Below are 14,825 nucleotides of genomic sequence, written 5' to 3'. Positions count from 1 at the left end.
CGCACCCCACCGTCGTCGTCGCCGTCCCCGACACCGTCGCCGTCCCCGACACCGTCGCCGTGAGCAACTAATTTAATTTGATGTTAGTAGTAGTTAATTGAGTTAGATTTTGTTAGATTTTTTTGTATATTTTTTTGTAGTTTATTGATTTTTTTGTTAGATGTGTAGTAATTTAGATGTGTAGTTCATAGATTTTTCTGTTAGATTTTTTTTTCATATTGTGTAATTAATTTGTTCATATTGTGTTAGATTTTTTTATGATATTTTCTGTTGTAATTTAGATGTCAAATTTTTATGATTTTTTCTGTTGTAATTTAGATGTCAATTTTTTTTCATATTGTGTAATTAATTTAGATGTCAAATTTTTATGATTTTTTTCTGTCTATAGAATTTTTATGATTTTTTTCTGTTGTAATGTTGTTCATAGAATTTTAATGATTTTTTTGTTCATTGTATTTTCTTTGTCAATTTATTGTGTATGTATAGGAAAATTAGTTAGAAAAATAATAGAACTATAGTTAAACTAGTTTATTTTTAGTAAGTACTACTTTGTTTTATTTATAGTAAGTGCTTCATATATAGTTGAACTAGCTAGTTGATTTAATAAACTACTTTATTTAAACATATATAGAAGTAGTTCCCGCATCGATGTCGGCGTCGTCGTCGGCGGTGGAGGCCTGTTTGATCAGGGCCATGCTCGGGACTGGGCTCCGCCGGGCTGGTATTGGGAGGTGCTACCTTCCGGGAAACGTAGGTTGGTGAGGAGGCAGCCCGTTGTTGACCCGATCCTTGTTTGGTGGCGGTCGTGTGGGCCAGTGACGGTGCTGAGGCTTCCGGACACCTCGGAGGTGGTACGTCACCATGTCAGCGAGGAGGACCAGCACGTCCATCGCTACATGGTTGCATTAGAGGGCAGGTTCAACAATACCTGGCAGGTTCTTCAGGGATCTCACTGGAGCTATGATCCTGTGATCGTTCCTTATCTTTGGGTGTCCACCGCCCGCGATGATACCCGTCGGGTGCTACAGTTCTAGCTATATTAATTAGCGATGCTATATGTATGATATTATTTGAGGAGTATTTGACGATGTACGGACACAAGAGATGATGTACTTTTGGTTATAATTGAATGCATGCTAATTTGAATTCTACATTATTTTACGATTTGGTTTTGCTTATTGAATGCTCATATTGGAAAAGTACTCCTACTTTGAATGCTAAATTGAAGAGCACTCTATGCTAGATAATTTGGTGTAATAATAATGCACTCGAGAATGAAAGGAGGAGCTACATACCATCACCGATAGTCAACCCGTGATTAATAATAATGATCTAATTTAGGTTTTTTAGTGCATATATTTAATTGTACAAGTTTAATATTTGAATTATGAACTTAGGCCGGAAATGTCGTACTCGGACGACGAAAACCGTCCGGGGGAGTGCGACTGGTGCCACGACTGTTGGGGAACGTTGCAGAAAATAAAAAAATTTCCTACGGTTTCACCAAGATCCATCTATGAGTTCATCTAAGCAACGAGTCAAGGGAGTGAGTTTGCATCTACATACCACTTGTAGATCGCGTACGGAAGCGTTCGAGGGAACGGTGCTGATGGAGTCGTACTCGCCGTGATTCAGATCACCGATGACCAAGTGCTGAACGGACAGCACCTCCGCGTTCAACACACGTACGGTACGGGCGACGTCTCCTCCTTGATCCAGCAAGGGGGAAGGAGAGGTTGAGGAAGAAGGCTCCAGCAGCAGCACGACAGCGTGATGATGGTGGAGAGGCAGTACTCCGACAGGGCTTCGCCAAGCACACAACAGAGGAGGAGAGGTGTTGGGGAGGGGAGGGGCTGCGCCTTGGCTTGGGTGTTCAGCCCTCCCCTCACCCCTCTATTTATAGGGGAAGGGGCAAGGGGGGCCGGCCCCTCTAGATGGGATCTAGAGGGGGGGCGGCGGCCAGGAAGGAGGGACTTGCCCCCCCAAGCAAGGGGGGCGCCCTCTCTAGGGTTCCCCCCCAACCCTAGGCGCATGGGCCCAAAGGGGGGGGGCGCCCAGCCCTCCAGGGGCTGGCTCCTGCCCCACGCGGCCCATGTGGCCCCTCGGGAGGGGTGGCCCCTCCCGGTGGACCCCCGGAACCCTTCCGGTGGCCCCGGTACAATACCGATATGCCCCCGAAACCTTTCGGTGTCCGTATGACAACTTCCCATATATAAATCTTTACCTCCGGACCATTCCGGAACTCCTCGTGACGTCCGGGATCCCATCCGGGACTCCGAACAACTTTCGGTAATCACATACAAGTCTTCCTAATAACCCTAGCGTCGCCGAACCTTAAGTGTGTAGACCCTACGGGCTCGGGAGACATGCAGACATGACCGAGACGGCTCTCTGGTCAATAACCAACAGCGGGATCTGGATACCCATGTTGGCTCCCACATGCTCCTCGATGATGTCATCGGATGAACCATGATGTCGAGGATTCAATCAACCCTATATGCAATTCCCTTTGTCAGACGGTATGTTACTTGCCCGAGACTCGATCCTCGGTATCCCAATACCTCGCTAGTCTCGTTACCGGCAAGTCACTTTACTCGTACCGTAATGCATGATCCCGTGACCAAACACTTGGTCACTTTGAGCTCGTTATGATGATGCACTACCGAGTGGGCCCAGTGATACCTCTCCGTCATACGGAGTGACAAATCCTAGTCTCGATCCGTGTCAACCCAACAGACACTTTCGGAGATACCTGTAGTGCACCTTTATTATCACCCAGTTACGTTGTGACATTTGATACACCCAAAGCACTCTTACGGTATCCGGGAGTTACACGATCTCATGGTCTAAGGAAGAGATACTTGACATTGAAAAAGCTCTAGCAAAACGAACTACACGATCTTGTGCTATGCTTAGGATTGGGTCTTGTCCATCACGTCATTCTCCTAATGACGTGATCCCGTTGTCAATGACATCTAATGTCCATAGTCAGGAAACCATGACTATCTGTTGACCAACGAGCTAGTCAACTAGAGGCTTACCAGGGACGTATTTTGGTCTATGTATTCACACGTGTATTACGATTTCCGGATAATACAATTATAGCATGAATAAAAGACAATTATCATGAACGAGGAAATATAATAATAATGCTTTTATTATTGCCTCTAGGGCATATTTCCAACAGTCTCCCACTTGCACTAGAGTCAATAATCTAGTTACATTGTGATGAATCGAACACCCATAGAGTTCTGGTGTTGATCATGTTTTGCTCGCGAGAGAGGTTTAGTCAACGGATCTGCGACATTCAGATCCGTATGTACTTTGCAAATATCTATGTCTCCATCTTGAACATTTTCACGGATGGAGTTGAAACGACGCTTGATGTGCCTGGTCTTCTTGTGAAACCTGGGCTCCTTAGCAAGGGCAATAGCTCCAGTGTTGTCACAGAAGAGTTTGATCGGCCCCGATGCATTGGGTATGACTCCTAGGTCGGTGATGAACTCCTTCACCCAAATTGCTTCATGCGCTGCCTCCGAGGCTGCCATGTACTCCGCTTCACATGTAGATCCCGCCACAACGCTCTGCTTGCAGCTGCACCAGCTTACTGCTCCACCATTCAACATATACACGTATCCGGTTTGTGACTTAGAGCCATCCAGATCTGTGTCGAAGCTAGCGTCGACGTAACCCTTTACGACGAGCTCTTCGTCACCTCCATAAACGAGAAACATGTCCTTCGTCCTTTTCAGGTACTTTAGGATATTCTTGACCGCTGTCCAGTGTTCCTTGCCGGGATTACTTTGGTACCTTCCTACCAAACTTACGGCAAGGTTTACATCAGGTCTGGTACACAGCATGGCATACATAATAGATCCTATGGCTGAGGCATAGGGGATGACGCTCATCTCTTCTTTATCTTTTTCCGTGGTCGGGCATTGAGCCGAGCTCAACCTCACACCTTGCAGTAATAGATCCTATGGCTGAGGCATAGGGGATGACGCTCATCTCTTCTTTATCTTTTTCCGTGGTCGGGCATTGAGCCGAGCTCAACCTCACACCTTGCAGTACAGGCAAGAACCCTTTCTTGGACTGATCCATTTTGAACTTCTTCAAAATCTTATCAAGGTATGTGCTTTGTGAAAGACCTATGAGGCGTCTCGATCTATCCCTATAGATCTTGATGCCTAATATATAAGCAGCTTCTCCAAGGTCCTTCATTGAAAAACACTTATTCAAGTAGGCCTTAATGCTGTCCAAGAATTCTATATCATTTCCCATCAAAAGTATGTCATCTACATATAATATGAGAAATGCTACAGAGCTCCCACTCACTTTCTTGTAAACGCAGGCTTCTCCATAAGTCTGCGTAAACCCAAATGCTTAGATCATCTCATCAAAGCGAATGTTCCAACTCCGAGATGCTTGCACCAGCCCATAAATGGATCGCTGGAGCTTGCATACTTTGTTAGCATTCTTAGGATCGACAAAACCCTCCGGCTGTATCATATATAGTTCTTCCTTAAGATGCCCATTAAGGAATGCCGTTTTGACGTCCATCTGCCATATCTCATAATCATAGTATGCGGCAATTGCCAACATGATTCGTTCGGACTTAAGCTTTGCTACGGGAGAGAAAGTCTCATCGTAGTCAATCCCTTGAACTTGCCGATAACCCTTAGCGACAAGTCGAGCTTTATAGATGGTGACATTTCCATCCGCGTCCGTCTTCTTCTTAAAGATCCATTTGTTTTCTATCGCTCGCCGATCATCGGGCAAGTCAGTCAAAGTCCATACTTTGTTTTCATACATGGATTCTATCTCAGATTTCATGGCTTCTAGCCATTTGTTGGAATCTGGGCCCGCCATTGCTTCTTCATAGTTCGAAGGTTCACCGTTGTCCAACAACATGATTTCCAGGACAGGGTTGTCGTACCACTCTGGTGCGGAACGTGTCCTTGTGGACCTACGAAGTTCAGTAGCAACTTGATCCGAAGTACCTTGATCATCATCGTTGTCTTCCTCTTCAGTTGGTGTAGGCATCACAGGAACATTTTCCTGAGCTGCACTACTATCCCGTTCAAGAGGTAGTACTTCATCGAGTTCTACTTTCCTCCCACTTACTTCTTTCGAGAGAAACTCTTTTTCCAGAAAGGATCCGTTCTTGGCAATAAAGATCTTGCCTTCGGATCTTAAGTAGAAGGTATACCCAATGGTTTCTTTAGGGTATCCTATGAAGACGCATTTTTCCGACTTGGGTTCGAGCTTTTCAGGTTGAAGTTTCTTGACATAAGCATCGCATCCCCAAACTTTTAGAAATGACAGCTTAGGTTTCTTCCCAAACCATAATTCATACAGTGTCGTCTCAACGGATTTAGACGGTGCCCTATTTAAAGTGAATGTAGCTGTCTCTAGAGCGTATCCCCAAAATGATAGCGGTAAATCGGTAAGAGACATCATAGATCGCATCATATCCAATAGAGTGCGATTACGACGTTCGGACACACCGTTACGCTGAGGTGTTCCAGGCGGCGTGAGTTGTGAAACGATTCCACATATTCTTAAGTGTGTACCAAATACGTGACTTAAATATTCTCCTCCACGATTCGATCGTAAGAACTTTATCTTTCGGTCACGTTGATTCTCTACTTCATTCTGAAATTCCTTGAACTTTTCAAAGGTCTCAGACTTGTGTTTCATCAAGTAGACATACCCATATCTACTCAAGTCATCAGTGAGAGTGAGAACATAACGATATCCTCCGCGAGCCTCGACGCTCATTGGACCGCACACATCGGTATGTATGATTTCCAACAAGTTGGTTGCTCGCTCCATTGTTCCGGAGAATGGGGTCTTGGTCATTTTGCCCATGAGGCATGGTTCGCATGTGTCAAATGATTCATAATCGAGAGACTCTAAAAGTCCATCAGCATGGAGCTTCTTCATGCGCTTGACACCAATGTGACCAAGGCGGCAGTGCCACAAGTATGTGGGACTATCGTTATCAACTTTACATCTTTTGGTATTCACGCTATGAATATGTGTAATATTACGTTCGAGATTCATTAAGAATAAACCATTGACCATTGGGGCATGACCATAAAACATATCTCTCATATAAATAGAACAACCATTATTCTCGGATTTAAATGAGTAGCCATCTTGTATTAAACGAGATCCTGATACAATGTTCATGCTCAAACTTGGCACTAAATAACAATTATTGAGGTTTAAAACTAATCCCGTAGGTAAATGTAGAGGTAGCGTGCCGACGGCGATCACATCGACCTTGGAACCATTCCCGACGCGCATCGTCACCTCGTCCTTCGCCAGTCTCCGCTTATTCCGCAGCTCCTGCTGTGAGTTACAAATGTGAGCAACGACACCGGTATCAAATACCCAGGAGTTACTACGAGTACTGGTGAGGTACACATCAATTACATGTATATCAAATATACCTTTAGTGTTGCCGGCTTTCTTGTCCGCTAAGTATTTGGGGCAGTTCCGCTTCCAGTGACCCTTCCCCTTGCAATAAAAGCACTCAGTTTCAGGCTTGGGTCCATTCTTTGACTTCTTCCCGGCAACTGGCTTACCGGGCGCGGCAACATCTTTGCCGTCCTTCTTGAAGTTCTTCTTACCCTTGCCCTTCTTGAACTTAGTGGTCTTATTGATCATCAACACTTGATGTTCTTTCTTGATTTCAACCTCTGCTGACTTCAGCATTGAAAATACTTCAGGAATGGTCTTTACCATCCCCTGCATATTGTAGTTCATCACAAAGCTCTTGTAGCTTGGTGGGAGCGACTGAAGAATTCTGTCAATGACCGCCTCATCCGGGAGGTTAATGTCCAGCTGGGACAGGCGGTTGTGCAACCCAGGCATTTTGAGTATATGCTCACTGACAGAACTATTTTCCTCCATCTTACAACTATAGAACTTGTCGGAGACTTCATATCTCTCGACCCGGGCATGAGCTTGGAAAACTAGTTTCAGCTCCTCGAACATCTCATATGCTCCGTGTTGCTCAAAATGCTTTTGGAGCCCCGGTTCTAAGCTGTAAAGCATGCCGCACTGAACGAGGGAGTAATCATCAGCGCGAGTCTGCCAAGCATTCATAATGTCTTGGTTCTCTGGGACGGGTGCATCACCTAGCGGTCCTTCTAGGACGTATTGTTTCCTGGCAGCTATGAGGATGATCCTCAGGTTCCGGACCCAGTCCGTATAGTTGCTGCCATCATCTTTCAGCTTGGTTTTCTCTAGGAACGCGTTGAAGTTCATGTTGACATGAGCGTTGGCCATTTGATCTACAAGACATATTTTGCAAAAGTTTTAGACTAAGTTCATGATAATTAAGTTCATCTAATCAAATTATTTAATGAACTCCCACTCAGATCAGACATCCCTCTAGTCATCTAAGTGTTACACGATCCGAGTCGACTAGGCCGTGTCCGATCATCACGTGAGACGGACTAGTCATCATCGGTGAACATCTCCATGTTGATCGTATCTTCTATACGACTCATGTTCGACCTTTCGGTCTCTTGTGTTCCGAGGCCATGTCTGTACATGTTAGGCTCGTCAAGTTAACCCTAAGTGTTCTGCATGTGTAAATCTGCCTTACACCCGTTGTATGTAAACGTAAGGATCTATCACACCAGATCATCACGTGGTGCTTCGAAACGACGAACTTTAGCAACGGTGCACAGTTATGGGGAACACTTTCTTGAAATTATTATAAGGGATCATCTTATTTACTACCGTCGTTCTAAGTAAACAAGATGCATAAAACATAATAAACATCACATGCAATTATATAGTAGTGACATGATATGGCCAATATCATATAGCTCCTTCGATCTCCATCTTCGGGGCTCCATGATCATCTTTGTCACCGGCATGACACCATGATCTCCATCATCATGATCTCCATCATCATGATCTCCATCATTGTGTCTTCATGAAGTTGTCATGCCAACGACTACTTCTACTTCTATGGCTAACACATTTAGCAATAAAGTAAAGTAATTTACATGGCGTTCTTCAATGACACGCAGGTCATACAAAAAAAAAGAAAACTCCTATGGCTCCTGCCGGTTGTCATACTCATCGACATGCAAGTCGTGATTCTTATTACAAGAACATGATCTCATACATCACAATATATCATTCATCATTCATCACAACTTCTAGCCATATCACATCACATGACAATTGCTGCAAAAACAAGTTAGACGTCCTCTAATTGTTGTTGCATCTTTTACGTGGCTGCAATTGGGTTCTAGCAAGAATGTTTTCTTACCTACAAATAACCACAACGTGATCTTGTCAACTTCTATTTACCCTTCATAAGGACCCTTTTCATCGAATCCGCTCCAACTAAAGTGGGAGAGACAGACACCCGCCAGCCACCTTATGCAACTAGTGCATGTCAGTCGGTGGAACCGGTCTCACGTAAGCGTACGTGTAAGGTTGGTCCGGGCCGCTTCATCCCACAATACCGCTGAAGCAAGATAAGACTAGTAGCGGCAAGCAAGTTGATAAGATCTACGCCCACAACAAAATTGTGTTCTACTCGTGCAATAGAGAACTACGCATAGACCTAGCTCATGATGCCACTGTTGGGGAACGTTGCAGAAAATTAAAAATTTTCCTACGGTTTCACCAAGATCCATCTATGAGTTCATCTAAGAAACGAGTCAAGGGAGTGAGTTTGCATCTACATACCACTTGTAGATCGCGTACGGAAGCGTTCGAGGGAACGGTGCTGATGGAGTCGTACTCGCCGTGATTCAGATCACCGATGACCAAGTGCTGAACGGACAACACCTACGCGTTCAACACACGTACGGTACGGGCGACGTCTCCTCCTTCTTGATCCAGCAAGGGGGAAGGAGAGGTTGAGGAAGAAGGCTCCAGCAGCAGCACGACGGCGTGATGATGGTGGAGAGGCAGTACTCCGACAGGGCTTCGCCAAGCACACAACGGAGGAGGAGAGGTGTTGGGGAGGGGAGGGGCTGCGCCTTGGCTTGGGTGTTCAGCCCTCCCCTCACCCCTCTATTTATAGGGGAAGGGGCAAGGGGGGCCGGCCCCTCTAGATGGGATCTAGAGGGGGGCGGCGGCCAGGGAGGGGGGACTTGCCCCCCAAGCAAGGGGGGCGCCCCCTCTAGGGTTCCCCCCCCCCAACCCTAGGCGCATGGGCCCAAAGGGGGGGCGCCCAGCCCTCCAGGGGCTGGCTCCTGCCCCACGCGGCCCATGTGGCCCCCCGGGAGGGGTGGCCCCTCCCGGTGGACCCCCGGAACCCTTCCGGTGGCCCCGGTACAATACCGATATGCCCCCGAAACCTTCCGGTGTCTGTATGACAACTTCCCATATATAAATCTTTACCTCTGGACCATTCGGAACTCCTCGTCCCATATAGAAAATGTAAAACTTTTGCAAGCAAGTGGGCATGCCCATGTTAGGCATCCATGCCAGATTTGAACAATTTCTGACACCATATGCAATTCACGACACCTCCAGTCATTTATCAACATTTTTTGACCGAGAAAACTCCAGAAAAGGCAAAACTTATCGAAACATAGGCAAGTTGGACTGGTGCCTTGAATTGGTCATAAAAGGCCATGAGAAAATTAGGGCCAATTAAAGGATATCGAGAAACAACATGCTCTCAGACGGACCTTTCTGCCCTACCTGGACACTCTCCATTGAACATGGTCTATTTGGACATTCTTGAAATGACCCCAATTTTTTGAAGCAGGTGGGCATGCCCAAGGTAGGCATCCATATCAGGTTTGAACAATTTCCGACACCGTATGCAAGTTGCGACATATCCAGTCATTTATTGATCCTTTTTGACCGAGAAAACACCGGAAAATGCAAAACTTTTCGAAAAGCCAAGAAACTTGGCATGGTGCCTTGAATTGGTCATACAAGCCATTAAGAAAGTTGGGGCCATTTCAGGATGTTCAGAAAAAATGTGCTCATGGCCTATCCAAACACCCTTCAATGAACATTATGTTTTTTGGGACATTCTTGTAACGATCTCAACTTTTGCTAGCAGGTGGGCATACCCATGGTTTGCATCCATGCTAGGTTCGAAGGAAAAAGTATTTAAAATCATAATTACAAATAGTTACTTAAAACTGTCATATTGGTGAATTATTTTTTGTTTTTTGCGAGCGTCAATGCGCCAGCCCAGTCGGCCAGCCTCCTGCGTGTGTTGCCTTCTATTTGACGCTACTCTCGAAACATATGGAATTTCCTAATTGACACTCGTCGCATGAAGTTATCAACCAAACAGATAGAACGAGCGAAGCAAATAACGTTATGGTCTCGCCTATTGAGCATCCTTAGTGACCACTGAACCTTCAATGTTTCGAATACTTTTAAAACCAATTTTCAGAATTTAAAAAATATTCATATTTATTAATCAATGTTCAAAAAATTCAGATAATGTTCATAATTTCAAAAAAAATTGTACATGTCTTCAACTTTTGTTTGTCATTTTCAAAGAAAAAGTCAGGAATTTCAGATAATGTACGTGTTTTCCAAAAAATGTTCAAAATGTGTTTATTCAAAATTTCACAACTGTTAGAGAAATGGTTGGTATTTCAATTTTTTTTCATGTATTACAATTTGTTTGGAATTTCAATCAATGTTCCTGTTTCCATATTTTTTCAAAAATATCAAAAAATGATGGTCTTATGCTTCTGTTACAAAATGTGTTCGCAATTACAAAAATCTTTGTTGTTTTTCCATTTTTTTTTGGAGCTGCAAAAATTGTTCACGTTCCAAAAATTGTTTGTGTTTCCATAAATATTTGGAATTAGAAAAATGTTGCGGTTTTATAAAATACTTGCGTTTCAAAGCTGTTCATGATTTTTTTTAAAAATGTTTCAGTTTATTATATATTTGTTCAAAAATCTGAAAAATGTTTCGGATTCACACAAAAATCACGTTTTGTTTAAAAAAAAATATATTTTGCGTTGGAAGTTTTTAAAAATATTCTCCATGATGTTATTCTTAAGGCTTCGCTCTGCCATTAAGCTGAAAACACTATCTAGGCGAGCTGGTTGTAGCACGTTTGTCGAAGTCTGGAGGTCCTGAGTTCGAAGTATAGCTGACCAAACATACCGGACCAAACAGGCCAGCCCGCGAGTACGCCGGCACGGCCCGCCATGGGCCAGGCACGACACGGGCTAAACGGGCTGTGCCTGGCACGCGGCACATCTTGGGCCGGGCCTGGGCCTGGAGCCTGGGCACGCGGGCCGACACGGCACGGCCCGTTTATTTTTTTATATACTTTTCAGATATATATATATATATATATATATATATATATACCTAAAATATAGCCCAATATGCCTAAAATCCAGCCCAACAGGCTGAAAATGTGCAACCTAGCGTGCTAAACGGGCCATCGGGGCGACCCGTTTACTAATCAGGCCGTGCCTGGGCCAAGGAGCAGCGCCGTGGGCCGGCCCGACACGGCCCGGCTATTAAACGTGCCATAGCGGGCCGTGCCGGGCCAGGCACGATTAGCACAGGCCGGGCCGTGCCGGGCCGGGCCGGCCCGTTTGGCCAGGTCTGGTTCGAAATGGGACCGACTACAATAGAAGAACGACCACGGATGCAAAAATAGAAAAAATGTGTCTTGGCCATCTGATCCTGGATGAAGGGCCCAGGTTCTTGTGGGTGGATCTGAACACACCTGTACTACATTATTTGCACAAAACTCCCTTGGTTCTACTAGTTTTGCTTCCAGAATCATCTCCTCCTTCCCAGAAACGCAACAGGCCCAAAATCCTCCAACCCCGGCGTAGCTGGGCGATAGCGAGCTTGCCGATGGTGGCGGCGGGCCAGATCCGGTGCCTAGCTGAGCGATTGCGCCCAGTGGAGGTCCAGATCCAGCACCCCACCGTCTTGCTGCCGGCGTCCTCGCTGCCCAGCAGATCTCCTCGCGGACAAATACTCTGCTCCATCGTCCTGCCCCGGCGGACCGTCTCAAAGGTACTCTTCTCCGACGTCCAGTGGAAAACCTCACGCATTCTTCACACGTCGCTCGCAGCCCCGCGTCTAGCTCCGCCATCTGGGAACGCTGGAGAAGAAATCTCCCGTCTTCAGGTATGCTTGCCTGTGAGGTTGCTACCAATTTTCTTAGTTAATTCTGTAGCATTTATTTAGGAAAACAATTTTTGTTCAACTTTTACTGCATACTGTCCATGTCATCTACATAATATTTTGGGCATAGATCTCTGAATAGTACTCCTGATTTAAAATTGTGCTTTGGAGCATACGGTGTATCATGTAGGATAAGATTCGAAACTTCTGAATCTTTGGAAATCATATGCACATCAAGTGACTACCAGTAGCTTGGGAACTTACAATGATTTTTAGGCAAAGGCGAGCAGTATAGTAGCTAACCCACTAGAAACACAGTAGTATGTTATACATACATAGAGCTAAAGAAAATTACTAAGGACAGAACATCCAATGAAACAAATATGAACTATAGTGCAGAATCTTTGCTTTATTCGGTGTTGATTAGCCATAACAAAAAAAAAACATAATGTTTGCTTAATTGAAAATTTTGACTGGACAGCTAGTTCATGCTCATCTGGGATATGCTTGCTTTAAACTTGATAGGAATAACAGGGATATCTCTCTGTATCCATGAACAGAAATATTAATCACTGGACAAGCTTGCTATGCTTATACTATATTTTCGAGTAGTTTTATATATTGAGATTTCATCCTCTTCTCGGATATTCTACATATGAACAAACTAATCTCATCTACCTATTAAATTACCTGCATGTAAAGTGCTTGTAGGCACAAAAACTTTTTTTACCTTTTGTATGTACAGTAGAATAGAAGACTCTCTTTCTGTGTAACTTTTTAGTTTGCAGCCTTAACATTGCAATCTTGGAATTGGGGCTGATTTCTCAATTTTCTGCTCTCCATATGATGGATAGGTCGAAGCTCGTCGACTAGTACTAAGTTTGTTTTCCGCTATTTTGCTGCTGCATCTTGAAATGAAATGGAGGGAAGTAGTGAGACATCGCTGTTAGGCGAGCCCATAGTTCCAGTAATTGCAAAATTTGTACCAACACTATCAGGTGACAAGACATAGTCCAAAAAGGAAAGTATATTTTGTCATTGCCCAATTTTCCATTATCCCTTCTTTGATGTTTTTTCCGTTAATCCCTTCTTTGATGATTTTTGGTATTGTTTATACTCATTACAATAAAATCATATTTTCTTTGTGTCTTTGCTGCTAATTGCAAAGTACTTGAGCAATAAGAGGCGCTTCTAAGCTGTTAGGAGTGGAAACCAACAGCTTCAGTGAACATGCAAACATCGTGGCCTGCACTTGTAGTGCTTCTGTCAGCAAAGATGTGTGCATTAAGGCAATGCTAGGTCACAATCTACAATTAGCAGGAAATGTCCATTGGAGGGACTAGATGGCTGATTGTTTTGACCTACTTGCTGTGAAAATTGATACAAGTGATCCGTCACTGTCAAGCTGTGAATATATTTTGCCGTATGATATTATTTTCGTTTTCTCTTCACTGGTTTGACATGTGCCTTTGTGCTACAACATCAAGTTTTTACTTTTGTCATCTACTCCCTCCGTTTGAAAAAGCTTGTCCCTCAAATGGATGTATCTAACACCAAGTTAGTGCTAGATACATCCATTTGAGGGACAAGTTTGGGACAAGCTTTTTCGGAAGGAGGGAGTACGAGTTAGCAAAACAACTTGAGTTGCACTCTTAATTGTTCAATACATACATGATCAGTATTAGAGAACATAATTTTTCCTATTTCTTTCCTTGTAGTGTAAACTATATTTTTTTCCTTGTATTTGTAGATGCATGGTACTCTGACAAGCGGAAACATCAGGACTACAGATGGATAGAAAAAGCTTTTATCAAAGTTCCCCCTTTCTGACAATTGAGAGAATTTCTCTGCAACTTGACTTTAACTCTGTTGTTGATCAGGCATCTGTACGTGTCTGTGCTCAACTGAATCGTGTTTGCTTGGTGTGATCTCTCCCAAAACAAGAAGCTTGATGAATGATGAACAAGGAGTAGTAGAACAGGAGGGAAATGCTAGAGCATTTCTGTTATGTACCATCAAGATACTAGAGCTTATAATTTTAAATAACAATGCTTGTTGAATGGTGATCAGATTAGTCCTTAATGCCTGTTGCTGGCCATGTACCAAAGATGGTGCTACCATGTCTCATCAAGATATTTATGCTTGTGATATGCTCAATCTGGGCGAGTCCAGTCTGATGTTTAGTTATACTTCAAAGGGTGGCTTAATTTTATCTAGGTACTCACATATTTGTGATAGATATTGACATACTTTGCAGTGACAGTCATACTCAACTTCTTTTTGCATAATTAGCGATGTAGTACAAGCCACTAATGTACTGAAATATGCATGGTTTTCATGAAGTACATACGTGCAAATATTTTAAGTGGTATAAACTAATAGGATATGGGGCTTCATCACTGTGCAGACTCCACAAGCGGCCGTCGGACAAAATGAATGGAGAATGAAATGAAATACTTGAGGTGGTTACCGCAAAAGTTCCGTTTTATAACTAATTGCTAGTAGGGTTTTTTTTTCGTAAAATACACAATAAGTGGCTGAGATCCTTCCACCAGAATCTGTGCCATCCACCTATGATCCAATGGCCCAGATATATGTTTTTCTATTTTTGCACCTGTGGCCCTTCTTCTATTGTAGTCGCTCCCGTTCGATGTCTTGCTGGCGTGGTTTTATTTTTGAAGTGCTGCTATACGCTTCCTTAATGG

The 14,825-nt window shown here is 44.0% G+C and overlaps 1 protein-coding gene across 4 annotated transcripts; it reads left to right on the top strand.

The window, feature by feature from the left end:
• The first annotated feature begins 11,750 nt into the window (after window positions 1-11,750).
• On the top strand, window positions 11,751-14,309 carry LOC119291772. 4 transcript variants are annotated; one of them, XR_005142637.1, is made up of 3 exons: window positions 11,751-12,123; window positions 12,975-13,118; window positions 13,871-14,309. XR_005142637.1 is itself a non-coding variant. In XM_037570581.1 (2 exons), the coding sequence occupies exons 1-2, from the start codon at window positions 11,845-11,847 to the stop codon at window positions 14,046-14,048; spliced, it is 327 nt and encodes a 108-aa protein (XP_037426478.1). In that variant the 5' UTR covers window positions 11,751-11,844; the 3' UTR covers window positions 14,049-14,309. The 4 variants fall into 4 exon arrangements, 2 of the variants coding, with proteins under 2 accessions (XP_037426478.1, XP_037426477.1); XR_005142636.1 differs by having other exon boundaries at window positions 12,975-14,309; XM_037570581.1 differs by lacking the exon at window positions 12,975-13,118 and having other exon boundaries at window positions 14,001-14,309.
• The last annotated feature ends 516 nt before the right edge of the window (window positions 14,310-14,825 follow it).

This window comes from Triticum dicoccoides, chromosome 4B (assembly GCF_002162155.2).
Source record: "Triticum dicoccoides isolate Atlit2015 ecotype Zavitan chromosome 4B, WEW_v2.0, whole genome shotgun sequence".
In the NCBI taxonomy this organism is placed as follows: Eukaryota; Viridiplantae; Streptophyta; class Magnoliopsida; order Poales; family Poaceae; genus Triticum; species Triticum dicoccoides.
The sequence above is the reverse complement of the archived record's forward strand: the minus strand, read 5'-3'. Positions and strand labels throughout refer to the sequence as shown.

Bases quoted from the DNA above. Each gene is read 5' to 3' on its own strand.
- LOC119291772 (XM_037570581.1), top strand. From the start codon at position 11,845: ATGGTGGCGGCGGGCCAGATCCGGTGCCTAGCTGAGCGATTGCGCCCA. The intron at 12,124-14,000 runs GTATGCTTGCCT...GTTGTTGATCAG, and splicing joins AAGAAATCTCCCGTCTTCAG to GCATCTGTACGTGTCTGTGC.